Source organism: Rhinatrema bivittatum, chromosome 5 (genome assembly GCF_901001135.1).
Source record: "Rhinatrema bivittatum chromosome 5, aRhiBiv1.1, whole genome shotgun sequence".
Classification (NCBI taxonomy): Eukaryota; Metazoa; Chordata; class Amphibia; order Gymnophiona; family Rhinatrematidae; genus Rhinatrema; species Rhinatrema bivittatum.
In genome coordinates, this window is record NC_042619.1 from 381,801,770 (window position 1) to 381,829,724 (window position 27,955).

The window sequence follows — 27,955 nt, forward strand, 5'->3', positions numbered from 1 at the left end:
CCTGAGTACTCAAGTAACTTAGGCTACTGAAGTACTCTATTCCTGAAATTAAGTTGCCCCATTTTCTTCCTGAACCTGAAAAAAGTTGAATGGCACAGTAGTTTCATGATCAGGCTTTTTGACTTTTCAATACTGCCATTTTCTCTGCTATCACAAATTTAGCAGAAAAATAACCCCATCACGGCTGAAGAAAGACAACCACCTTAGAAATAATTAAAAAAAAAACATGCAAAAGTAGTTTTGCACTTCTAATTTATACAACCATTAACTTGTTTTTCTTTCTAAATAAGCCTCGACAAAGTCTGGGATCTGGAGGCCAGCCAGAGGATAACAACGAATGATACACTCTGCTATCCAATTGGAAAACATGTGCTTGGCAAGAGCTATTCCCAGGCCATTTAAGATCATAGAAGATCCAAAGTTGAGAAGCCTGAAAATGTGGTTATGTTCTCGTTAGATAATAGACCAAAGCCCCTTTATAGGTCAATGAATGATAGGCCTGCTCCCCTTTATGTGCATGAGGTAAGGGCTTGGTTCAAATGAAATACTGAAGTTACTTTTGGGCAGAAATATGGGGTGAATGCAGAGCACCATACTGTTGTGGAAAAAAAAACAAAAAACTGTAGATACGAAGAGTAACGAACCACTGCTTGTGGCTTGCTGACTTCTAGACAAAGTGATGGCAACTAGAAACTTTCTGGCTAAGAAATTCTAAGAGTTGATTCTTCTGGTTCATAGGGCTGCTTCATCAGTTGCATCAAGACCGTGAGATCCCATGGCTTGGCAACTGGTGGTCTCGTATGCCACAAGTCTTTCATAAATTTCAAAACAGAAGAAGAAGATGTATGGAGATGGGCTTACCGTCCACTTGAGAATGGAAATGGCAATTGCACAGAGTTGCATCAGACCTTGTACTGAGGCCCAAAGAAGGGAGAAAAAACAAGTATTGAAGTAAATCCTTTGGAGTCGGGCAAACTGGTTCAAGGAGCCTGCCTGACCCAAGATGAATAACGCTTCTATTTAAAACTGCATGCTCTAATAGATGGCTTCCTGAGCCAAAATCACAATGCCCTCTGCTTCTTGGGAGACTGACGGACAAGACTATAGAATGCTCAACATCCAAAGCTGTTAAATTGAGAGAAGGGGGGGGGGGGGGGAATCTGATGACAGCTGACACCCTCATAAGTCACCAGAGCCAGAACGAATCCCAGGGGTTGGACACATTGACAGCCAGACAAGGTAAGAAAGCCACCCTTGCCTGGGTCATGCTGCACATAACATAAGACTTTTTTTATTGATTTAATTTATTTATTGAGTTTTATATACCGTCATTCGCTTTCGCCATCATAACGGTTTACAAAAAATACGATGTTTACAAGGTTAAGGAGGTTAACAAGGTTTTCAAAAAGGTTCAAATGATTGTTAACATAGAGACATCATATACAAGTTATCTGCTGTTCAGTTTTTAATGCCATACTGGGTCAGACCAAGGGTCCATCAAGCCCAACATCCTGCTTCCAACAGTGGCCAATCCAAGTCGCATTAAATAGATCAAGCTACTATTGCTTATCAATAGCAGTTTATGGATTTTAACTCTAGGAATTATCCAAACCTTTTTAAACCCCACTGCCCTAACCACATCTTCTGGCAATGAATTCCAAAGCTCAACTATGCGCCATGTGAAAGAATTTTCTTCAATTTGTTTTAAAGAGCCACTTGCTATAATGTCATTAAGTGCCCCCCCTAATTCTATTATCTAAGAGTAAATAACCTATTTACATAAACTGTTCAAGTCCTTTCATGATTTTGAAGACCTATCATCATATCCCCCCTCAGTCATCCTTCTACAAGCTGACCAGCCCTAACTTCCATAGCCTTTCCTCATAGGGCAGCCATTCCATGCTCCTTATCATTTTGGTTGCCCTTCTTTGTACCTTCTCCATCGCAATTATATCTTTTTTGAGATGGTGATCAGAACTGCACACAGTATTCAAGATGCAGTCTCATCATGGAGTGATACAGAGGCATTATGACCTCCATCGTTTTATTTGCCATTCCCTTCCAAATAATTCCTAACATTTTGCTTTTTTTTTTTTTTTTTTTGACTGCTGCAGCACACTGAGCCGATTTCAATGTATTATCCACTGATGCCTAGATCTATTTCCTGGATGGTAGCTCTTAATCTAGAACCCAACATTGTGTAATTACAACAAGAGTTATTTTTCCCTATATGCATCACTTTGCACTTCTCCACACTGAATTTCATCTGCCATTTGGAAGCCCAATCTTCCAGCCTCACAAGGTCCTCCTGCAATTTATCACAATCTGCTTGAGATTTAATTACTCTGCATAATGTTGAGTCATCTGCAAAGTTGATCACCTCACTCATCATATTCCTTTCCAGATCATTTATAAATATATTAAAAAACACCGGTCCAAGTACAGATCTCTGAGGCACTCCACTGTTTACCTTTTTCCACTGTGCAAACTGACCATTTAATCCTACTCTCTGTTTCCTGTCTTTTAACCAGTTTGCAATCCACAAAAGGACATCGCCTCCTATCCCATAACATTTTAGTTTTCTTAAAAGCCTCTCATGAGGAACTTTGTCAAATGCCTTCTGAAAATCCAAATACACTACATCTACCGGTTCACCTTTGTCCACATGTTTATTAACCCCTTCAAAAAAATGAAGCAGATTTTTGAGGCAAGGCTTCCCTTGGGTAAATCCATGCTGGTTGTGCACCATTAAACCATGTCTGTCTAAATGTTTTCTGATTTTATTCTTTATAAGTTTCCATGATTTTTCCCAGCACTGAAGTCAGGCTCACTGGTCTATAGTTTCCTGAATCACCTTGGAGCCCTTTTTAAATATTGGGGTTACGTTGGCTACCTTCAGGTCTTCAGATGCAACAGATGATTTTAATGGTAGGTTACAATTTGAAATAGGATAGTGGTATACACCCAGGTGTATATCATCCGGATCAGGTGAATTACTGCGCTTTAGTTTTTCAATCTGGCCTACCATATCTTCCAGGTTCACCATGATTTGGTTCAGTTCATCTGAATAGTCTTCCCTTGAAAACAGTCTACTCATCCTCTTCAGTAAACACAGAAGCAAAGAATGTTTAATATTTCCACGATGGCCTTATCTTCCCTATTTGCCCCTTTAACTCCCTGATGATCTAATGGTCCAACCAACTCCCTTTCTGCTTCAGATATATTTTAAAAAGTTTTTGCCTCTAAGACCAACTTCTTTTCAAATTTTCTCTTAGCCTGTCTTATCAACTTGCCAACACTTATGCTTTATCCTCTTTTCTAACATCTTTCCTCACTTTTTTTTTTTTTTAACCATGCTAGCAATCGTTTGACCTTCCTTCCACCTTTCTTAATGCATTGACTATATCAGGACTGCACTTCTAAGATTTTTTTTTTTAAACAATGTCTACACTTGTTGCATTCTGCGTCTTTGTAGCTACATCTTTCAGGGGTTTTTTTGTTTGTTTTTAAAACTATTTTTCTCATTTTATCAAAGTATCCCTTTTGAAAGTTTAGTGCTAGAGCCATAGATTTACTTATTGTCCCCCTTCCAGTCTATTTCAAATGTGTTCATATTATGATCACTATAGCCAAGTGGCTCCACCATCGTTTCCTCTCACCAAATCCTGCACTACACTGAGAATTAGATCTAAAATTGCTTCTTCTCTCATCAGTTCCTGAACCAATTGCTCCATAAAAATGTCATTTATTCCATCTAGGAACTTTCTCTCTCTAGCATGTCCTAATCGTTCACTTACCCAGTCAATACTGGGTTAATTGAAGTCTCCATTCCATTACTTCCAACAAGCCTACCCAGACTAATCTTCACCCCCCCTCCCCCTCCAGCCCATACCTCAATTGAACCTTTTGTACATAGACTCCTGTAAGTAACCCGTTTAAGCCTTTATATTTAGACCAGTAAATAGCCTGTTACAGTTTTATTGCTTTAATTTCATTGCCCTCTGCTCTATGCATATTCCTCCCTGTTTCCCCTCCCCGTTGATTGTAATTTCAGCCTTTCAGTTACAATGTGAACTGGCATGATGTATGCTTACTAATGCCGATATATAAAAAGTTTTAAATAAATAAATAAATTACTGCACTACCAATTTGGTTAGCTTCCCCAATTTCTCTTAAGCATTTCACTGTCCATCTTATTTTGGCCAGGTGGATGGTAGTATACTCCTATTAGTGTACTCTTCCTCAACACACAAGGAATTTCTATCCATAAAGATTTTATTGTGCATTTAGTCTCTTGCAGGATCTTTATGCCACCCCAGACATAAAGCACTACCCCACCACCAAGTTGCTCCTCTCTATCACTGAGATATAATTTGTACCCTAGTATAGCAATATCCCATCGGTTATCCTCTCTTCCACATCTCTGAGATGAGAATTAAGTCTATGTCATCATTCACTGCTATACACTAATTCTCCCATCTTACTTTTTAGACTTCTGGCATTAGCATGCAAACTTTTCAAAGTGTTTTTTTGTTTGTATTAACACTGTTTTGCAGTTGACAGGAATAAACTGGAATCTTTTAGCTCAGGTGAGTTTTTAATTATAGGCATTTGGACTACCTTTCTTATTACTGGAACCTCTCTGTTGGGATGGCTTAACTCTATTGCTTCATTAGTATCCTTCGTAGATACTTCCCTCTGAACCATGCATTGATGAGCGACTGTCAGCTTTCCCTTTTGATTTAGTTTAAAAGCACTTCTCTCTCTTTTTTAAAAGATTAGTGCCATCAGCCTGATTCCACCCTGGTTAAGGTGGAGCTCATCCCTTTGGAAGAGACTCCCCCTTCCCCAAAAGATTCTCCAGTTCCTTACAAAACTGAATCCCTCTTCCTTGCACCATAATCTCATCCACACATTGAGACCTCTCACTGGTGGGTAAAAAAAATAAATAAATAAATAAAAATCACACATGACACTATGCAGAAGAGTGGGAGGCCCCCCTCGTGCTGCTGGACTGCTGTCTTTGTCTTACATTTGTTCAGTTCCTAGTTTTTAGGTTGCTATGGGAGTAGGAATGAGTACAATTAGGGTCCTTTAAATGTACTAGTGTATTCATTATTTACCTGATAGTGACCTACAAAAGAATAATGTCATACTCCATCTTCCAGAAATGACGGAAGGGGCATCTCTGGAAGATGGAGTGTTTAAAAGTGAAGCAAGGAATGCCACTTAGTTTAGTATACCAAGCTCTGCTAGACAAGGGAAAATATCCATATGATGCGAATGTGGCTCAAATTAGGGTAATGCATAAATCAGAGCAGGACCCTATTAAAATTTAATCAAAAACTGTTGGCCAAAATGCCATCGATAATTTAGGCAAAAGGACACCCGCCTATCAAACTAGGAAAGTTTGGGTTTGTCTGTAGGAAACATGCCTTGATGAATGTGCATCTGTTACTGACTACCATGACATTAAGCAATAACAGATAGACTCCTTACTTGACAGTCAGTTTCAATGCTGAAAAGGTGTTTTTGACAGGGTTGAATGGCCATATTTATTCTAGAGTTTATGGGATTGTAGGGTCGCTTTCAACAAGCAGTACAACTGACAAATGTTATTTAGAAATCAAAGCGTGAGTATAACAGCCAACGGCATTCATTCTGAGCTATGGCCCATAGAGAGGGGTACCAGGCATGGTTGTCCCCTGTCCCCTTTATTATTTTTGCTTTCCCTGAAACAGTTGTTGTGCTACATTCAACTGGCTCAGGATGCAAGAGGGATACAATTGGGCATACATGCAGCATTCCTTACCAATCCAAAATTATTCCTTGGCAGTTCTAATGCAAGTGTTCACAAGGTTTTAAAATTAACAGACAAATCCGAGCTTTAGTTTTCCCCAGAATCTCTTAAAGAGATTTCTAGCCCATCTCTTCAATGGGCTAGAAATTTCCCATTGAAGTGGGTTACTGGTAGCTTTAGATATCTGGGCTTGAAGATGTCTACAGATTTGGGATTATTCTATGATCTGAATTTTCATTGCTCCTAGACCATACTATGTAAGAGCTTCGAGCTTGGCAGGGTCTTCACTCTCACTGGTGGGACGGATTAACCTATTTAAAATGGCAGATTTCCTAAATTACTCTATTCCACTCAAAATGTACTGATTAGTTTGCCAAAGACAGACTTGAAAGCTTTAGACACACTGTTGATTACATTTCTTGTGGCAAGGAAGCCCAGAATCCCACTGAAATGCCTGAAGGGGAGTTGGGAGGAGAGAAGTTTAGAGCTTCCAGATTGAGAAATTAATAGTTTGGCATGCTGAGAATACTTAGGCACTAGGTATATAAATAGATCTTTGTGATAACTTGATAGTGCTTGTTCTCCAAACTGCCCCCCCTTGACTGCCCCATATGGTAAATTTTCAGGAATATGGTCTATTATGATAGCCCCTCTTAAGTGGGCTTGGGTGAGCCTAAGCCTCTTAAAAAGGTCCTCAGTTTGTTCATCAGTATTATCGATTCAGGCAAACCTGGACTTTATACCGGGAGATATTACGATTGACTTCCAGCAGTGGAAGTCAAAAGGTATAACACACTTGCAACATGTCTTAGATGAAGGAAGGACGATCTTGCCTTTTCTGGAATTGAAAAATCGGTATTCCTTAAGTGACAATAACTATTTTTCCTATATTCAATTGAGACACTATGTAACCAATGGACGATTTGGACTCTCTTTTTAGACTCTGTAGAGGCTGTTATAAAACATGGAAGAGTTAAAGCTCTCATCCACCATATATTATTCCTAATGCTCTTTCCTACGTGCACCCTTTTTTGCACCTCCCAGTTCTTTACCCTGTTTTTTGTAACTGCTCTCTTCCTTCTTTGTTTTCCCCCTGTTATATGTAAACCGGCATGACATCTCTGATGAAGGTCGGTCAAGAAAAAAACACTAATAAATATTAGAGATGTGCTTTGGCTGAACCTTTCGGTTCAGCCTTTGTTATCGGACCGCCATGGGAAATTTTGATTTCCCGCAGTGTGGGCCTTTCCCCCCCCCCCCCCCGGATGCCCTGAATTTCGGGTTAGTGCATACTAACCCCAAAAAATGAAATTTCCCAAAATTTTGGGAAAATTCCCTTTGTTTTTCGGGGTGGCCGAAACAGGATGAATTAGACAATTCCATTGAAATGGTCTAATTCGCCCTAGATGAATGCACATCCCTACCATATATATGTAAAGGTTTGCATGAATTTGATTCAGAGCTTGACCTCACTATATCTGTGGCCTGCTGAACCCGTGACCGCGACTAACATTTCAGAACTAATACTAAAATCTTGTTATAAACATTAAGGAACAATCTTTAAATATGGATATTAGGGCTGCAATATAAATTTTTGTGAGGGCATGTGTCTCCCAAGTATAAGCCTTTAAAGCTGGCATTTCACAAATGAAGTTGTGTGACATGGAAGAGAACCCTTGATTCACTGTTTTTGGACTTGTGGGTCAAACCAATGCTTCTGGATTAAGATTGTAACTTATCTTTCAAAAATATAGTGCTATGATGTTGTGAGGATTCCCAAGACAGTATTTAAAAAGTTCCCTCCGAGGAGTAAGTCGGATGGAATCTTTACTACACAGGCCTGTATTTTAGGTAAAAAGTTTATTCTCAAACTGGAGAGAGGCTGAAGCAGCATCTTTCTGGCAGTGGCGAAACTCACTGCATAAAATGATGCAGATGGAAAAACAGCCTCAACTGCAGCTTTCAAGTAACGTCTGATGTTTATGGCTATCTGGGAAAAATATATTCAGACTTTACCTCCAATAGTGAGAAGTTTGATATTAAACAGTGGTTCTGAGATGGTTCATCACCTCTGTTTCATGCAGATTGTTGATAGAGACCATGATTATAAGACATTGGGAAAAGGGAATATGAAGATATTTTCTTTGGTTGGGTTGAGGGGAACTAATGGAAACCATTTTATGAGTAGTTGTGATGTTTCTTTCAGCCTGGGAATAGTTTTTGTACACAATGGGAATTGTCTGAGGAGCTGATATGTCTGCTTGGAACACGGATGGGAGGGAGGATGAAGAGGGAGGATTGTAAAAATGAAAAAAATGGGAAGAAATGTTATATCTGTATTGCTCACAGGTACATTTGAAGTGCTTCAGAAACTGTGTGCTTTGAAGGTCTGTGAGTTAGGTTTCTTTTTTTTTTTCCCTGTTAATAAAAAGGAAGTTCAAAATACAAAAGTGAAGTAAGGATGCCTAGAGAAAGATGGCTGTTTGGCTTCCATGAATAAAGGCTGAATAAATGTATATTGACTGTTTCTCTGACCTTGTCCTCATAGTACGAGTCATCTGCCAGCTTGTCAATGCCCACACTTAAGCTGCTAGCTCTCAACCAGGCCATATGGCATGCTCTGATGGCTACCACAGAAGAGCTTGCTGCAGTGCCAAACAAGTCATATATTGACCGGAGGTGACATTCGTACACTTTTGCATTCAAAAAAGCCCACAGATAGCCTTCCTGTCCCCTACTGAGGACTTTACCAGAGGCTTCAGCTTGTAGATGCAGTTATTTAAGTATTGCATCATGTATAGCTTGTGGGCCTAAATCCAGCATTAACCTCAAGCTCTGGAAGACCTTCCTCCTAAAACTGCTCAACAATTTAGGATCCTTACCCAGAGAAAAAAAAGTGTTGGGAAAGATTCTGGTCTTTTTAGTTCATTTCAGTTCCAACTCTGCTACCACTGTAGTTGGACTACTCCAAACCAGGAGCCTGCTGAATTCTGTATTTATAGTTCAATTTCTTAATTACACGGGGGCAAGAGACTAGACTCACCCAAATTCTTGTTCCCTCAGGATTAAATGACTTGGGATCATTGGAGGTTCAGAAGGTGTTTTCAAAATTAAAAGTAGTCCAAAGAACTCAGCATGGAGATCTTTGTTCATACATATGTTCACTCCTATTGATTTGCCCAGCTGGTCCAGGAATTTAGAGTACAAGAGGACTTATGGTAGAGATAAATGTCCTGGCAGGTCAGGTAAGGGGTCTGAGAGAATCCCTGTAGACCCTTCCTCAGAACCAAGAAGCGAAGGGCCACTAACCCACGATCCCAATGAAGATGAATGTTATCAAGGTAGGGTCCTTGGTCATCTTTGAGTGGAATATACTAGGAGCAAGCTCCAGACAGTGACATTCCAAGCTCCCTCCTTGACTGGCTGGATTCTTCTGAAGATGGATGAGGGATAGATCCCACCACCGGGGACCTCTGATTGGAGTTCCCAAGCATGAGGAACCCCCTTGGGGAAACAAATCCAATATTTTGGACAGAAGAGGTTGAAGAGCACCCTCCTTGCACTGGCTGCCAATGAGATAAAAGAAAGTATTCACTAATTCAGTCACCTGGTCAACGGATTGTTGTTACCTTTGACCTGGATTTGGGGAAGACATCCTCTGACAACAGTATAAGGTCATCCTCAAATTCCTACTGGACTCCAGTTAACTGCACCAATGGCTACATACAGACCAGAAGCACAATTGAGCATATCTAATTTGGAGTCTTCATAAATTGAGTTGAAATGGAGATAAGGAAGCAAACATGGAGGAAGGTAAGCCTGTTCCTGCCTCAAAAATGCATTGATGACACTGGTGACCAGTGCATCAATGATGCCGAAGGGTGAAGCATAGATGGCGCAGAGGCTGGATGCATTGACTGAGACAAGGCCCTGTGTCAATGCATGCTTCAGTGCCAACTTAAGCTTCGATTGTGCCAACTGCATCGCCAGGTCTGACATACGGTATTTCTTCTTCTGCACAGACGAGGCCTACTAGGTGGGAGGCTAGGCCCATAGGTACATCCAGGGCCTCACTAACCCCTGCTCTCGATGCTTGATCACCCCTGAACTTCAGCGGAACCAGGACCCGGCACCAAGGTTGGGGGAGCTTTGCTCAAGGAGCATGGCACAGAGGGAGTACGAAGAGATCCTGCTCCAAGAAAAGGAAAGATTCCAAATCTTCACTAATCTAAATTCTTCCATTTTACAGGCCCTGTTCCTCTGGGATCTCGGTGACAGCTGGCCACAGTTGCAGTAATTGGCTGAGTTATAGACTGGTCTCAGGAATCTAACACAGATATCATGGCCACCTTACAGTCATACATACAGTCCTTACAGCTACTAGAGGCAGCCTTCTTAGAGTTGGATATATTGTTAGGATTTTTTTTGTAGCACTGAAAAGTGCTGTTGAGCAGTGCAGAGACTGCAAGTTGTGGGGCTTTTGGTTTTTTTTAATATTTTTTCTCAAACGGAGAGAGGGTACACCTCTGTGTGGAAGCTTGTACAAAAAAGACCGGAGGAGTTCACAAGGCAGCACATGCACAGTAGTAAAAACTTTGAGCTAGAGAGATGGGTCCATTTGGTGATGGTGAACGTCGTCACCCATGTGTCATAGCTAATTCAGCCTTGCTTGTCAGAGTACGGGATAATTTATTATTGAGGGTACTGGGTTGTGGGAGGGCTGAAGTGATTTTAATGGCACTGTAAATCACACTCAGGCCGAGCGCGCCATTAGCCCCCGTTCGGACCCACATGGAAAACATGCGTCCAATCCCCCCGAAACTAATAGCACGCTCAACATGCAAATGCATGTTGATGAGCCTGTTAGTCCTGCTCGATACTTTTCTGTACACCCTCTGACTTAATATCATAGTGATATTAAAAGTCAGAGGCCCCAAAAATAAAAAAATAAACACATTAAAAATAAATCTGCCCGCGGATTGGAAGACGGATGCTCAATTTTGCTGGCGTCCATGTTCTGAACCCGTGGCTGTCAGCGGGTTCAAGAACAGACACCAGTAAAATTAAGCGTCGGCTGTCAAACCAGCTGACAGCTGCTGCTTCTGCCAATAAGGAGGCGCTAGGGACGCGCTAGTGTCCCTAGCGCCTCCTTATTAGCGCGGGCCCTCATTTGCATACTGAATCGTGCACCCAGGAGAGTGGCCTGGCTGCTTACCTCGAGCACCAGCTCTCCCGCGGTGTTTACTGAATCGGCCTGTTAGTAAACATTTTGTTTAGGCGGTATAGTAAATGTTTTAAAATAAAAAATCTCTTTTATAGGGCTTAGTGGTTTCTCAACTATGAACATTGAGATTTCCCTCCCCCAACCCAGTTATGGTTTTAAGATATTTGCAATGATCATGCATGAGAGGTGTGTAATATGATCTAAAAAATGCATTAAAACTGCATATTTTGGTTACCTTAAAATGGTTTAGTAGCTTCAGAGAGCAAATGTTCTAGAACTCGCTTGTGAAAAATTATTTGCTTTTGGTGCATTTATATCTTACAGTTATATAAATCTATTATATCATTTACCCTGCCCTCTCCACCTCCAAGATCAAACATATTTTCATTTCATTTCATTTAAAAGAATTTATTAAACGCCTAACACAAAAAGGCCTAGGCGATGAACATAATTACATACATAAACTAAAAACATTACAAACACATGGTTTCACAGAAGCCAAAATCATAAATCATAACAATGATAATATACATCATAATAACTTAAATAAGACCAAATACTGGATCATCAGCTGTCATATAACAAGACTTCTCTCCGCAGTTTTTAAACATTGAACACACGGGCAAGCAAAAATTATTTAAAAGATGTTTTAAATTTTGACATCTTCGAGAGATCTTAACTCTAAAGGAATAAGGTTTCATTGACAGGGTGCCGCAATCGAAAAGGATGTCTCTCTAGTGATGAATAAACGAGCCTGACGAACAGTAGGAACCTCCAACAAATTCAACTGTGACGATCATTAGTTCATTAAGTGTACCTCAAAAGGACTTATGGCGTGAACTCTGATCAATTTTGATGGCTTTCTTCTGGTTACCTTTAACCTATCTATATCTTTCTGGAGAGGAATCTACAGGAATGAACACCATACTGCACAAGAAGTCTCAATGATATATACAACTGACAATATTTATCCTACGTATTTGTATCATGAAAAATACAAAGTTTCAATAACTGTAAGTTACCTCATGTTGACAAAATTTCCCCAAACAGCTGAAAAAGAAAAAAAAAACAAATGTAATAAGTATTTCAGATCATACAGCAGTTTATACTTATTTTGTTCCTACAGATTGAATAGTGACAAATTTCAAATTGCACGTGTGACATGATATACATTTAATTCTACAAAAGGAATACTGAAATTCATTTCCACACTGCTAGCAAGCAATGCCAGAAATAGCTCAGTAATGGTATACACCAGGGGTGCCCAAGAGCCAAGAAACCAGAATGCACAGAACGGAAGAGCCTAACATGCAAAGGACAGAAACCCCATCTTTTACCCACCAATCTCTCACATGCTCTCTGCCCAGTCTCTCTTAATCCTCCCATCCTGTCCCCCCACCCTGCTATCAGCCTCAATCCCCCACCCTGTCCCTCTCTCATTTCCCTCAACCTGTTCCCACAATTTTATCAGTCCCTTAATCCAATCTGTCTCAATCTCTCAATCCACCCACCACTCCCCCCCCATTAGTGTCTAACCACTCTGTCCTCCCGGTCTCTCTCAATCTCAACCTGTCCTCCCACCAGTCCTCTCACAATCTCCCCACAGCTTTCTCAGCAGCCCCAGCATAAGATTCCCACCCCCACACAAGAATAATAAGAGGCACAGACAAAATACCTTCCATCCAAACCCCCTGATACTGTAACCCCCATATCCCCAGCCCCTCCTTCCCCCTCCACACCCCTCTGCCCAGCACCAGTATTCCCAAACCCCAATCTCACCACGCCCCTTTTCTTTCCTTCTCTCACCCATCCCACCCTTCTTTCTCTCTCTCTGCTTCCCCACACCCTACTCTTTTTTTTTTTTTTTTGCTGTGCCCTAACCTCTGTCTCTCCCCGACACCAACCCTCTCTTCTCTTCCGCTCCCCAGTCCCCTCTGGATCTCTTTAATATACCCTCCCACCCTCACCTTTCTGTGCAGCTCCTCAAATCTTTCCCCCCTTCCCAAATCCTGTTGCTGGCTCTTGCTCCCCTGCTCCTATTACCACCTCTCAGATATTCAGTTAGATAACCTATCTGGTTAAGTCTGGTCGGCCCATAGGGTTGTCGTAAAGTTGGCCGGATAAACGTATCCGGCTAACATTAAACCAGCTAGATATAGTCAGCGGCCAGCGACTATATGGGCCAACTAGCCGAGTCGTACAGCAGCTCGGGATTTACGTAATAACCTAAGTCCCCGTCCCCCCATTTTATCCCATTTCCCCAAATATGAACATTTTGGTTTTCAAATATTTCCCGTCAGTTTAAACCATTTCAGCTGCCTACCTGGTCTAGAAGTAGATGGGAATTCATTATAAAACACACACACCCTCAAATTTGATATAAGCAGCAGTCATGCAGCACAATGTACTTGACCATCAATGGTTTATGGAGCAGGCAACAGCCAATATGATATCAAAACTCTTCCATGCATTTCTTTATAATGGTATCATGAAGCAAATATAGACAGCTATGGGCCAGATTCATCATTACGGCTTTTCTCCCATTTTGTGTCTACGAGAGAAACCCTTAGTGAATCAGGTCCTATGTTTGCTCATCTGGAAAAATACTGGCTGGTTGGGAGCAGGGATTATCTAATATATATAACATGTAATACAGTTATAAAGAGGGGGTTTAACACTTCTAGTTTAATATTGTTTTATAGTAATACTTTGTACATGATTTGTGGTGTTCCTTACTGAGGGCATTATTTTTGGTGATCCAGCAAGTTAAAATTGAATATACATAAAAAAAGGTTTCTGAAAAAATCTATAAGCCACTTTCTTCACCAGTCCTTAGCTCTCCTTCTCTATTCATTTGCAGCCCTATCTTACGGGCCAATACAGTAAAGTCCACGGGAGAGGCACGCACAGGCCACTCTCCTGTCCACGCGATTCACTATTCAAATTAGGCCCGGCGGTAAAAACAGGCAAAAAGAGGCGCTAGGGACACTAGCGCGTCCCTAGCGCCTCTTTTCGGACAGGAGCGGCGGCTGTCAGCGGGTTTGACAGCCGACGCTCAATTTTGCCGGCGTCTGTTCGAGCCCGCTGACAGCCACGGGCTCGGAAATCGGACGCCGGCAAAATTGAGCGTCCGGTTTTCGACCCGACAGTTGCGGGCAGACTTCAAATTTTTTTTTTTTTTCACTTTTGGAAACTTTCAGGACCTCCAACTTAAATAATCGCCATGATATTAAGTCGGAGGGTGCACAGAAAAGCAGTTTTTACTGATTTTCTGTGCACTTTCCCAGTCCCCAAAGAAATTAGCGCCTACCTTTGGGTAGGCACTGATTTCTGAAAGCAAAATGTGCGGCTTGGCTGCACATTTTGTTTTTTGAATCGCGCAGGAATACCTAATAGGGCCATCAACATGCATTTGCATGTTGCGGGCGCTATTAGGTTCGGGGGGGTTGGATGAGTGTTTTCGGACCCTTACTGAATAAGGGGTAACACTAGCGCATCGAAAACGTGCATCCAATAGAGGGTTATCACAGTGTGCTCCGGAGTGCACTGTACTGTATCGGCCCGTTAATGTGGTGTAATGTTTGTTGCTAGCTCACCAATTGTGAATTTTTATTCAAAGTTGGCCAGTGACTCATTATGCCTGTTTTGGTTAGTGCAAGTGAACCTAAAGATTCATGCTCTGCCCATTTTAGTCTATTATTACACAGTCTGGTTGTGAAATCTTTATGCGCAAGTTATAAAATCTGGAAACATCTACCACACAGCTGTTGACCTCAAGCAAGTCACTTGAATCTTCCTATGCTCAAACTCGCATTTTAAGTAGGGAAAAGGTTCTGTATCCATGTGACTATATATTGATAAACACATACAGAGAAAAAGGAATGGGCATTACAGCAGCATTCATGTCCAACTGACTAAAACCAAGATGCAGGAAAGTCAGAATTGTCTTAAAAAGAAGAAAAAAAAAGCTGTCAAAAAGAACGTACATAAAGAGGCAATCATTTCAGTGTGACGCGACAATATAGTTCTAATGGAATTGGATACGTGAGAAACTAGTTCCTTAAGAGGAAACTGCCAAGAGCTTAATATAAACAGCAATAGATGCTTATTTCCTAGCAACCTTATGCAGTTATGTTCACACTAAGGCATCATCTTACCTCACACTCTGACCTCATGCACTGCAATAAAATCTTAGGTTTTTGGCAGACCCATGTCAAGCCCTCCAAGCACTGCTGCTCAAGATTAGAACCTAAACATAAGACTTGCCATTCTGAGTCAGACCAAAAAAGGTCCCTCAAGCACAGTATCCTGTTTCTAAACAGTGGCCAATCCGGGTCACAAGAACCTGGCAGAATCCCAAGGGGTAGACAGATCCCAAGCTGCTTATTCCAGAGATAAGCAGTGAGTTTCCCCAAGACCACCTTAATGATTTATGGACTTTCCCCTCCAGGAGCTCATCCATACCTTTTTTAAACCCTGCTACACTAACAGCTTTCATTTCCTATTTGTGTTAAATAGACCTCTTAGTAACTTCATTGCATGTCCTGTAGTTTCTGTGCTTTTTATCTATGTATTTATTTTTGAGTGTGGTCAAATTAACATGCCACAACAAAATTACACAAAACTTCACCTGAAAACAACACTATAATCCACTATCAACTAATGACATCAGTGTTCCCATTTTTATTTGACAGTTTCTGGTAATTCTCCCTTCCCTTATCACAGTTCCAATACATGGTAAGCCCGGGGCAATTATTATCCCTCCAATTTAAAAATTGGTCTTATTCACAAACATCAATGCTATTTCATGTCCCTGGGCAAATGCTATTCTCAAGTTCTGTCAACCGGTTCGCAACCTTCGCTCATCATAACACCATCTCCTTGATGTTCCTTCCCCAAAGATCACTCGTTTGTACACAACTCGTGAAGGCTCTCTCAGTAGCAGGACCCAATTTCTGGAATTCTTTACCCCTAGAAATTCGGCAATGCGAATCTGAAAACACTTAGGTCTCTCCTCAAAGCTTTTTTGTTTCAATAAGCTAGTTTTAATTATTTTACTTGACTGTTTTTGTATTCAGAGGATGCCTCATTGTTCCACCCACGAAAACCACTAATCACAGCACCTTAAGAGACCGAGCCCTTTCCACAGCAGGACCACCGTTATGGAACTCCATCCCTCCAGAACTCAGAAACGAACCATGTCTCCTAACCTTTAGGAAAAGACTCAAGACATGGCTCTTCAGGCAAGCCTTCCCGAACTCTACCTAATATGCACCACAAATAAATTCTCTACTCAGAGACTGTATATATGAGACGCCATATTTATATTGTACTTTTGTATATAATTAACCTCCTCTATCTCTTTCTATTTCTTACATTCCCAGTTCATTAGCCCTTGTTAATTGTAACTGCTTCTCTTCATCACGTTATTTATGTTTGGTTGTATTATTCGCACCCCTGTTTTCTGTAAACCGACATGATGTGAACGAGTTCATGAATGCCGGTATAAAAAAAACCTTAAATAAATAAATAAATATTATTTGTTGAGTATTTTAGTTAATACACTCTTTGCTCTTTTATTGTGTATGTCATTATTGTGCATCGCCTAGATCTTTTTGCGATTATGCGATTCATAAATTTAAATAAATCTAAGCCTCCCCTGCTGAAAAGGTGCTTGCTGCTATTGTTTACCCTTCCACCATGTATACGGGGCCCACACTTTTTCAAATCCAGCCGTATCATCATTCTTGATGGCCATCTCTCAATTCTAGTACATACATCAGCCAAGGATGGAACAGTTGCTCTTCGCCACCAGTATGCTAAGTCACATCTCGTCGCAGCAACAACCTGCCCAAACCAAACGCTGCAAATATTCATTTACCTGCACTACAGGGATATTGAGCAGGTAACTCTTGGGATCCTTAACTACACAGACCTTGATTCACATGTGCAAAAAAGTTTGTGCTTTATGGAAAAGTAAAAAACCTATTTGTGTTCACCCATTTCATTCCGCTCATTATTTTATAGACCTCTATCATATCTTCCCTCGGCTGTCTTTTCTCCAAGCTGTGAAAGATACAGTATTGTGTGCTGTGAAGCAAATATGAAAACTGATTAAGTCATGAGCATCAAAACAGCAACATCTTTACGGGCTTGTTAAAAACGTTTTATTTAAAGTTTTTGTATACAGACATTCGTTAAGAAAACATCACATCGGTTTCCATGGAACAAGAAAGTAGCCAACAGGGCTTTACAATGAAACTGATAATAGAACTGGGGGAGGGAGGGAGTTAACCAGGGTCTTTGCTATACAATCAGTAAACACGAAACATAATTAGGTACAAAGGTATAGAATATATATATATTAATATATATATTAAGAAAGATAACCACTTCTAAACCATCACATTTACCAGCCAAAGAGAAAAACAGAGTTGTATAAAGTTGGCTCCACTTTCGTATCAGTGTAAATACCTGTGCTTAAGATGGCAATACTAGTAACTAAAGGGTGCCTTTCACAAGTGTAAGTCCTAATGCCTAGATGGTATGTGGCTTACACACTGGACATTTATAAGGGCCGATTTCAACAAGTATTTGTTTACCATTTCTGCCATTTTTTTCATCTCTCTCCACGCATTGCTCCTCGTCACCTTTCAATTTCGCTATACTACTTTGGGCTCCCTTCTTTCTCAGATATATCTGAAAAATGTTCTGGCACCTCATTTTACCCCTTTCTTCCGCTTCACCTTTTGTTTTCCTGATTTCTTCCTTCATCTCCCTTAGTTTCAGTTTCACCAGGCATTCTTCCCTGTGTTCCTCTTTATGACCCTTTATAACTTCTTGAACGCTGTTCTTTTTGCCTTTATTTTTTCAGCCACCTCCTTGGAGAACCAGATTGATTTCTTTTTCCTCTTACTTTTCTAATGTATAGATCTGTTGCTTTTGTAATAGCTCCTTTTAATTTGGCCTACCTTACCTCTTTTCTCCCAGCCCTCTAGTTCTTCCTCCAGGAACATCCCCATTTTGGCAAAGCCCATATTTTTTAAATTCAAAAGGCGCAGTATCTGTGTGCAACTTCTCCATATCTTGTTTGCGATATCAAACCATACCGTCTGATGATCACTGGTGCTCACGTGGGCACCTATGTAGACAGACATTATCCCAGTTTTTGAGCACTATATCTAATATCACACCCTCCCCTCTTGGGTTCCATTTCCATTTGTTTGAGCAGAGCTCCATGAAGGGCACCCACTCTCTCTCTACTTCTTGTAGATGCCAAAGAAGGATATGCCAATCTACATGCAGCAGATTAAAATGCCCAACGAGCAACATTTCTCCCTTCTTTACCACCTTTTGGATGTCTTCAACAAGGATTTCTGTCCAGCTCTATCTGAATCATGCACCTGTAGACCACACCAATATAAAACAGAAGCACCATCTTTTATTTGTTTTTAGGATAGCCCATAATGCTTCTTCGTTATCCCACGTCCCTTGCATTTCAGTTGCTTGGATATTGTTTTGACAAAGAGCTACTCCTCCCCCTTTCTTACTCTCTCTGTCCTTCCTTAATCAGTTGTATAAAGATGTATTGCTGCAGTGGGCAATATTTCAAAAGAATGCAAAAAGTAGCAATCCTTCCCATCAATACAGTACTTAGGACGATACAGTAGAGTAGTCTATGAACCCCATCACAACTAGCATATTGATAACACTATGTATGATAATTTTAACCCGTAAAAGTACCTTCAGTACACTGTCATGACCCACTTCTCTAAAAATTTTGTCTAATGATATATTGTAACCGAACCTTTGACAGCACCTGTTAGAATGAACTATAGTACACTTTTACCTACATTAAATATGTGCCTACATGTAAACCGTTGCAATGGTATATAACTTAGCGACGGTATAGAAAAGATTTAAAATAAATAAATAAAAATCTAACTACCAACTAATTTTATTTTTTATTTTAAACTACTGCCTCGCAGACTCAATGAAGCAACTTTGTTCAAAACAGCATCCCAAATAGTCCTAAGCATAATGCTGGCTAATTACTTTAATTAGTGCGACATGTCATTTGTGATATAGTATTTACTAGCTTTGTTTTACCTGTATTTACTGTATCACTTATTTAGGCACTATTAGTCGCCTACTGGCAAGGCTCTAAAACAGCAAATTTATGCCAAACATTTCCATAAAAATGAATAAAACCAATTAAAAACAAACAAAAAACAAACAAAAACAAAACACTACAGCAGATAATTACAAACTTCATGAATCAGTAAATCTTGCTAATTAGGACTACTGCTGAGGCTTATAGCAACAGCTTAAACAGTTCTCAGCAGTGATATTTAATAGATATGAGTTACATGCTACTGTACATCATAAGTACCTTTGAAATACTATGTAGTACACAAGCTCTCGTCCACATGCGGCTTATTTATATTATTTATTCAGCTATATTTCAGCTCTGGGGAAGTTTTTATGAATGCTATGGAGTCGCAAAGAGCACCATTATATTTTCACATATGGAGGAGAGTGAGGAGAAGGACCAGAGGCTTAGGGACCTGATGTCAAGTGTTTGTTTATTTTTATAAATTTTTAACAGGTGTTTTACATTATAGTCCAAGGAGGTTTACATAATAGAACATACCTAATTAAAATGAAAAATAATTACAGATAAGGACAAAGAAAAGGAGTATTAGAAAAGCAAGGGGTGAAAAAAAAAAAAAGAGAGTTTGCTACTGAGCATGTGTGGGAGTGCCCACACAGGCACTGCCTCAGAGTCTCCTCAGTCTGTTTTCAAAGCTAGCAGAATAGCACAGTCTTATCCAGGGAGGATAGCAGGCCTCTCATGGATAATTTACCTTGCTATTTATAGAAAACGCCATTTGTGGTAAGAAAACTTGCTTTTTTCAGTCATTAGACAGGGCTAAATTAGCCATTATCTGTGGGAAGTCCCAAGCACAGGGTTGCAGAACAGCATTGTTAATATAGCAACCTGGACTCCATCATAGAGAGCAAACTATTTTGAAACTGCACGACGCAAGTGTCCCAATGCACTGTCAGCAGAAGCCAAGGTGTCTAGGCAATAGTAGGAAGTAAATGGGTGGACAGAAGACTAGGTCACAGCTTTACATGTGTCCTCAATGGGTACTTCCTTCAAGTGCACAATGAAGAAAGTTGTTGGGCAAACTTGATGGGCTCTGACTGGACCTGCGAGATAAGAGTTCAGTTTGCATGTAGCAGTGCTGGATATAATTGGCTATCCAGTTCGATAGCGTCCTCTTCACTACAGGTGCATCCAACTTGTTTGGGTCATAGGAGATGAAGAGTTGACGCATCTGGCTGTGGGACTGCATTCTAAGTTAGTAGTAGGCAAGAGCTCTTTTACAATCCAAATGTGTGCAACAGCTTCTCACCGTCATGTGCATAAGGCTTTAGGTAAGTTAAGTAGAGTTACTGGTAGAAATGTAGGGTGTGTTTGTAGAACTACTTTGTCATGAAAAAATTGCAGATAAGGGTGGTGATGAACCAAGGCTTGTAGTTCACTCACTGAGTGTGGAGGTAACCATCACTAAAAAGAGGACTTTCCAAGTCAGGTATTTCAGTAATGTGGCTTCCAGAGAGTCAAAGAGCTTTAATTAGAATGGTGAGAACATTAAATAACCCAGGGAACTGGTGGTATTTTGATCAGCAGGCATAGACATAAGTGCCCCTTCATGAATTTAGGGGCTAGAGCAGTAATGGGCAACCTTTTGAGCTCAGTGTGTCAAAATTCATAAAAAACCGAGCATAACTCGGATGGTGTGTCACTTCTAGAAAAATCCATAATTGTGATATTTGTAGCTCTAATTAATAACAAAAAGTTATTTTAATATATGTACTGTATTAAAAAAGCAAAAACAAATAATTCTTTACCTTACCTGTTAGTGACTTTTTTGTTGCTGAATTTCATTGGCTAAATCTTCAATTAAAACACTCTCTCCCCCTCCACCCCCCCCCCCTCCCCACACACAAACTCTTACTCCCCTGGATTTTCTCATACACACTCATGCTCACACCTACTGGCTCCCTCACATACACACAAATCCAGGCAGGCTCCCAGTCACTCTCACACACACACACACACCCATTGAACCCCAGGCAGGCTCCCATTCATTTTCACACCACTCCCTCCCCATCCCCCAGGCAGGCACCAATTCATTCTTGCACATACAGACAGCCAGGCAGGCACCCATGCATTCACACAAATACACCCCCAGGCAGACTCCCATTCATACACGTGCACACACTAAAGGGAGACCTCCCTCTCTTTCTTTTGCCAACAACCTCGGAGCCTCTCTCATTCCTCTGCTGCCACTGTCACTGCTGCCGCATGGCTATTGCGGAGGTGCTGATTGCTGCTATTGGCACTGAAGCCCATTCTGCTGCCTCCTCTATGCAGGCCCCGTGGGCTTCCACTTCCTCCATGCGGATCTCGTACATTGTGAGATCCGCATAGAGAAAGTGCTACTCTTGCACATTCCCAAAGATGACATGTGCCAATCACTAAAAAGCAATTTATTTATTTTTTACCTTTGCTGTCTGATCTTAGTTTTCTAATTAGTTGGTCACAGGCTTTTTTTTCCCCACCTTCCCTTTCTTATTTTTTTGCCAATTCCTTTTATATTGTCTTTTTTTTTCTATTTCTTTTCTCTCCATCTTCTTCCCTCCACCACACAGTCAGGTTCTCATTCTGACATGCATTTCTCTCTCTCTCACACACACACAGTCTCTCACTCCCACATGCTGTCTTGCTCAAGCACATGCTGTCTCTGCAAACATTCAGGTCCTCACTCTCACACACAGTCTCTCAACTCATCTCATACACGCACACACACCCTCTACGGACCCTCAGCCTCTCTCTCACCTCTGGGCCTCCTCTTCACGGGTCGCCACAGGGTGGGGCCCTGCAGCGGCCCTGATCTTCTTGGGCCGCGGCGGCCCTGCTACCGGGCCTCTTCCTCTTCTCGGGCCGTTGCGACTTGGGATTCGCGGCGGCCCGTAAGCACTGCTCCTCTTCTGCACGGGCTGATGCTTCTCCTCCTTCCTGCTCACACAGCTCCGGCAATGTTTACTTCCGGGGCCACACAGGCAGGAAGGAGGAGGAGCATCAGCGCGTTTAAACGCGATCTTTTTCTTCGGGCCGTGTTGACGTGAGCCTCACCACGGCCCTGCCTATCTGCCTGTCGCTGTGCCGCATGAGCCTCCCTGCGCCCGGGGGCATACTAAAAAACTAATTTTAAAGGCTCGGCGCAGCCGATAAAAAAAAAAAAATAATTTCCCGATAGTCCACGAAACGCTGCACCTGTCAGCAAAAACGTCTCGGCATGTCACCTCTGACACGAGTGTCATAGGTTAGCCATCACTGGGCTAGAGGATGCATGGAAATAGGGGCTGCATTTTCAGGAGTGCAGTAGGCTACAATGAAGCTAAGATAGACTCTGATGGACACAATCGCCAATCCAGCTTGACAGGTGGTGATGTAGGTATGAAAACAAAATGGCAAAGTTCATAAATGAATGGGTCTAATGTGTTTGACACAAACCATTATGAATAATGCTTCCATTTAAATGAATTGCATCTCATGGATGGTTTTGTAGCCGACAGGATGGCGGACTGAATCAGGTCCAAAGACCATTGAACTAGTGCTGAATGCTGAACATCCATGCTGTCAAGATCAGCATCAGGAGCAGTGGGTGCAATAAATTGCTGTCCTCTTTGGGTTAGTAAGGTAGGACTGTCTTCCAGTCTTAAGGTAGTTCGATGGAGAACTGTACTAGATAGGCATACCATGGTTGCTTGGGCCAGACTAGTGCTATTAATGGCACGCTCTCAGATGAACTTCTGAACAGTCCTTGCTATAAAAAGATTGACTTAGTGACTATTTGGGAAAGTGGAATATCTGGCTGAGTGTCTGCCACCATGTTGACTACTCCAGACACTCTGGTCACTTGCAGGGAGGCTCTGTTCCAAATTGTCCATTGCAAAATGTGTAGGTATTCTTCACAAAGGATCCAAGATCACATGCCTCTGTTTGTTGACACAGAACATTGCCACTTGGTTGTCCATGTAGATTATGTGTTTCCCCTGGAGAATGTAGAAAAAAGCCTGCATCGCATATCATATTGCTCTGAGTTCCAGCAAATTGAGTTGTAAATGACTTTCTTGAATGGACCAGAGCCCCTATGTTTTGTACCGGCTTGTTTGAGCTCCCTGGCCGGTTGTGGAGGCATCTGGTACTAGGATTAGCTGATAATATGGCATAGGCTGTAAGACTGTACCCCTTTGGAAGACTTCCAGCTGCAACCACCAATGGATTTCTTGTTCTATTTCCAAAGTCACACTTATTCAAGTGTACAGAGGTTGTAGATGTTGGTTTCACTGGAAGAAGTGCATATATAAGCACGTTAAGAGGACTACATGGCTCCTCTGAGAAAGTGGATTCTGCCTCCTGGATGTTCCCACTGGTTCAGCTGTCATTGCTGGCCCATTGCCCTACCTCCAATGACATCTTACTGGGGGGGGGTGGTGGGAGGTGAAGAGCTGGCATGCAACGCCGCTGAAGGACTGTGATTCTGCCTGCACCACTCTCTCTGGCACATTGGGCTATTTGTCAACTACTGGCTCCTCTGAGAAAGTGGATTTTGCCTCCTGGATGTTACCACTGCTGCTGGCTCAGCTGTCATAGTTGGCCCATGGCCCTGCCCCACCCCCTGATGACATCATCTGAATGGGAGGGTGAAACGCCAGTGTGCGTGCTCCTTCACACACACACAAAGGAGAACAAAGGAGCTCCATTATGCGCTCCAAGGGCTGAGGTGGCAAGTAATGTTACTACAATTCTGGAAGATACAGAACCTCAAAATTATTTTATTCCATTCATTACCAAGCAAGGAAGGTATGGAACCTGATCCTATGCTAAGCATCATCCTGTGTCCCATTGGCCATCTTGTCTTGTTTTCATTCCATGTCAGGATAAGTTACATTCTGTGTTGTCTTTAAACACCTCTCATGCTCATTAATACTCAGGCTGTAAAGAAAAAAAAACGTTCAGTTCATCCACAACATTATTGAAAGGCAACCTGATTTCTTCTTTATTACTGAAACTTGGTTGATGGATCGACATTATTTTGAATCAAATCCACCAAGCTGGTTATTCCTGTGCTTCGCAGCCACACAAGAGAGGGCAGAGTTGTGGCCAACTCGTAGTCTATAAGGATCACTGGAAACTAAAGACTGAAAATCTTAATTGTGACTCCTCGTGAAATGCATGTGGTTTCATCTGTTTCTCATTGTGCTTAGTATAATGTCCTCCCAAACTTTTGCAGTCTAATCTTTCTCCATTTTTTGTGTAACTTGTATTCCAAGTTGAATTTCAATAATATGATTATTTTAGGAGATTGACATACATGTGGATGCATCCCCACTCTCTTTGCAATGTTCTCTCTCCCCCCCCCCCCCCCGATATCCTCTCAACCTTGGGTTGGCATCAATTGATTCGCTCTGCTACTCTGACTTGGTCATACTCTAGTCTTGGTATTTGTTAATAAATCCCTTAAAGATTTTAGTTCAAGTCAATCTCCATGATGGAGGTTCCCTGCTCTGATCAGTTTTCACATTAATAGTAAAACTTCATTCATACCTTCCAGTTACTCTCAGACACGTCTCACTGTGGCCATATGGATGCAACACAGTTTATAAGTCATTTCCCCATTACTTTCCTAGAGATAGCACTCACACAGCGGTATCCTTTTGGGACTCACTCTTAACTCAATACTAGATACACTAGCTCCTCTTAAACTAACTAGGGTAAAGAAACATCAAGTTCAAAATCGGCTAACTCCTGCTCTCAAATCAGCCTGACAATCTCTGTGGAAATGTGAGTGAAGATAACATATCACACTTCAGAATTGACATGTTCAGATCTTTGTTATATACCTATCAAACTAATTCAGGAGGACAAAAAATGTCTATGCTAAACAGATATGTGATATTGGTTATAATACCAAGGTGTTTTTCTCTTGAGAAAAAAAAAAAACTAACCAGTTCCTCCACTATTAATACCACTACACTTAGTCATTTCTTATACATTTCAATTTAAAAATAGAAAATGCCGAGTCTTAGTTTTTCCAACATTCTAATTGGCACGCTATATCCTCCAACACAACTCAACTATGGAATTATTTTTCCCATCTTAAAAGGTGTGAAGTTAGCCAGATTATTACCCACATGAATGTCATGGGCCCATCTAGCAATTGTTCTGTTGCTCTCCTCAAAAGTAGCTAGGGATTTGCTTTACCCATTTATCATCACCATTATTCATCTTTCACTAGATGAAAGTTTGGTCCCAGAGTGCCTTAAAAAAAACAAAAAAACCCCACAATCTTGACAGTTCAGATTCAAACAATTATAGATCCATTTCATCTCTGCCTTTTCTTTCCAAGGTTCTCAAATCAGCAGTTCTATTACAACTGTCTGATCACTTACAGAAACACGAGCTGCTGATTCCCATCAATTTGGATTTAGGCATACCATGAATACTGAACTCATTACTGTCACTTACTGATACCTTAAGAAGGGGGGGGATTAACAATAGCCATCAATATATTATCTGCCTAGATATCTCTTCCGTGTGAGACACGGTCGATCATGACATACTCCTCCATCATTTGCAGAAGTGGGGCAGGACTGACGTCTTAAACTGGTTCACCTCATCTCCAAAATCACAGACATCCAATTTGTACTTTGTTTACATACTACTTGGCATGATGTTCTTGAACATTTAAAAATCTGTATGTCAACAATCAAAACATGGCTGCAATACAACAAACTTTCTCTTAATATGGCAAAAACTGAACTTCTTTCAATCTATAGCCCTCATTCTGCATTTTCAAACTCATTGGCTAGTTTTGATAATCATGTACTATGGTCACCTTCCCATTTGTTTAGCGTAAACCAACTTCGAAACAGCATTTTGTCTCGGTAACGTGAAATCCAAATAAATTACATTTTGAAGGGTTCCATTGGTATCCACAGAGTTCTCCGTCTCTGTCCTGACTCTTTGCGTTTCCCTTGTTGTCAGATGTTCATTTAAATCTTTGGCCAATTAAATGTTAAGTACACACTTAAAAATAGTCCATAGCCTTAAAACAATTCAAGAGATTTCATTTTCAAAGAGTGCATTGCAGTGTGAGCAAAGAAAAAGGCTAATTTGCACTCAATCCCCAGAATCCTCCGCAAAGAATAAGAACATATCTGAGTTCAGCAAGAAATACAAAGCCCCAAAAACAATATGAAGTTTCAAAACAAAAATAGATAAAAGCTGGCATGAGCTTTCAAAGATGGATGCATCCAACAAAGTGGATTCTGTCCTCAAAAGCTCATGCCTCAAACTGATTAGTCTATAAGATGTCACCCTTCTCTTGTCATTTTTTGTATCTCCATTGACTGATCATAGTGTCTCCATTCAGAAGTGGGGCATATGAAGGTATTTGTTGACCCCTTTTTTGATCCAATACTGGATGGAAAGACCATCTTTTTTTGGTACCACAAAATATCTTAGTTACTTTGCTTTTTTCCTAAGGAGGTTCTGGAACTATCACCTGGAGGTACAGTACTTTCAATAATGTCCCTTTTACCACTTCTCTCTTAAGCTGAGACGTGCACGGGGGAAGTCAAAGGCCTCGAGACCGGTTTTATACATTCCGGGGCACAGCCCCTTCATACAATGTCTGACTCCCTGGTCTGTCATAATTTGAGTCCACTCTGAATAGCACCGTAACAGGCAGCTGCCCACTGAAACTATTGCCAGAGGCACCTGCAGTGTTTCACTGGGTTAATCGGTTATTAACTGCTTCTACAGGGGGCTCTGTCTTGGCCCTTCTAGCCCTTCCCCCTCCAAAAAGGGATGATACTTCACACACCTGAAGGGGGAACTCCTAACTTGCTTGTATTTGCACCAGTCCCAGAGGTGTTGAACCTTGGACCTTTACATCTCAAGACATATCTTTTAGGGAACTCTAGTTTTGACTCCCTCATATCCTTCAATAAATTCTTTTAACTCTTCTCCAAAGAGGAGGCTCCATTTAAAGGACAACTGCTACTCCAGAAGCCAGTGCCCTAGAACAGTAGTTCTCAACCTTTTTTCTTTCAGGACGCATGTGATAGATGATGCTCAAAGAAGTGACCATCATGGAGATAAATTTAAACATATACTCTGCATCCACAGGAATCCCTCAACCCCCCAATAATAGGTGCATTGCAGAACTACGGTATTTCCCCAAACAACTCATATACAGAAAAGATATTTTGATACTGGCATCATTTCAGTATCAGAAAAAAAAAAAAACACTCTCCCTACTACCAGGTACATTGTAAAATACAAAACCTGAAAAAAAAAAAAAATGCTCAGTATATGTTTAGCAAACCTGCCATACCATAACAGTACTAACTCCAAGGACTCAAACAGCAATAGCTCTACCAATGAAAAGGTAGCAGTGCAGCATCAAGGCATGTCCTATTGAGAAAACACAACAAATAAGACTGATACAAATGCTAATAAAATATCTTACCTCTGTGACACACACAGAATAACACACACAATATAAAAACACCATCAACAATACAAAAAAAATTTTTCTTCTAACAAAATCACCAAATTTCATCACAACCCCAGAATGTTATTCTCCATAGTACAAAACCTCACTAAAACCACACAAGAAACTACATGCACCAAACACGGAAGTAATGACTTTGCAGAATCCGTCAACAAGAAAATATCAAACCTAATACAAACCAACCTAATCAACAGCTAAACATGGAAAAACTGACAACCTCCACCCTTGAAATTCAATCAAAAAAAATGAACCCCGCCAATCTCCCCCTAG

General features: G+C 41.1%; 1 protein-coding gene across 2 annotated transcripts in view; it reads right to left on the bottom strand.

The window, feature by feature from the left end:
* The window catches only part of UXS1 (UDP-glucuronate decarboxylase 1), a 149,784-nt gene that overhangs the window by 115,723 nt on the left and 6,106 nt on the right, over window positions 1-27,955 (bottom strand). For both annotated transcript variants that reach the window (XM_029604867.1, XM_029604868.1), the window contains exon 2: window positions 12,047-12,074. In XM_029604867.1, the coding sequence (XP_029460727.1) occupies window positions 12,047-12,074 (28 nt within the window). The remainder of the gene's footprint in view (window positions 1-12,046; window positions 12,075-27,955) is intronic.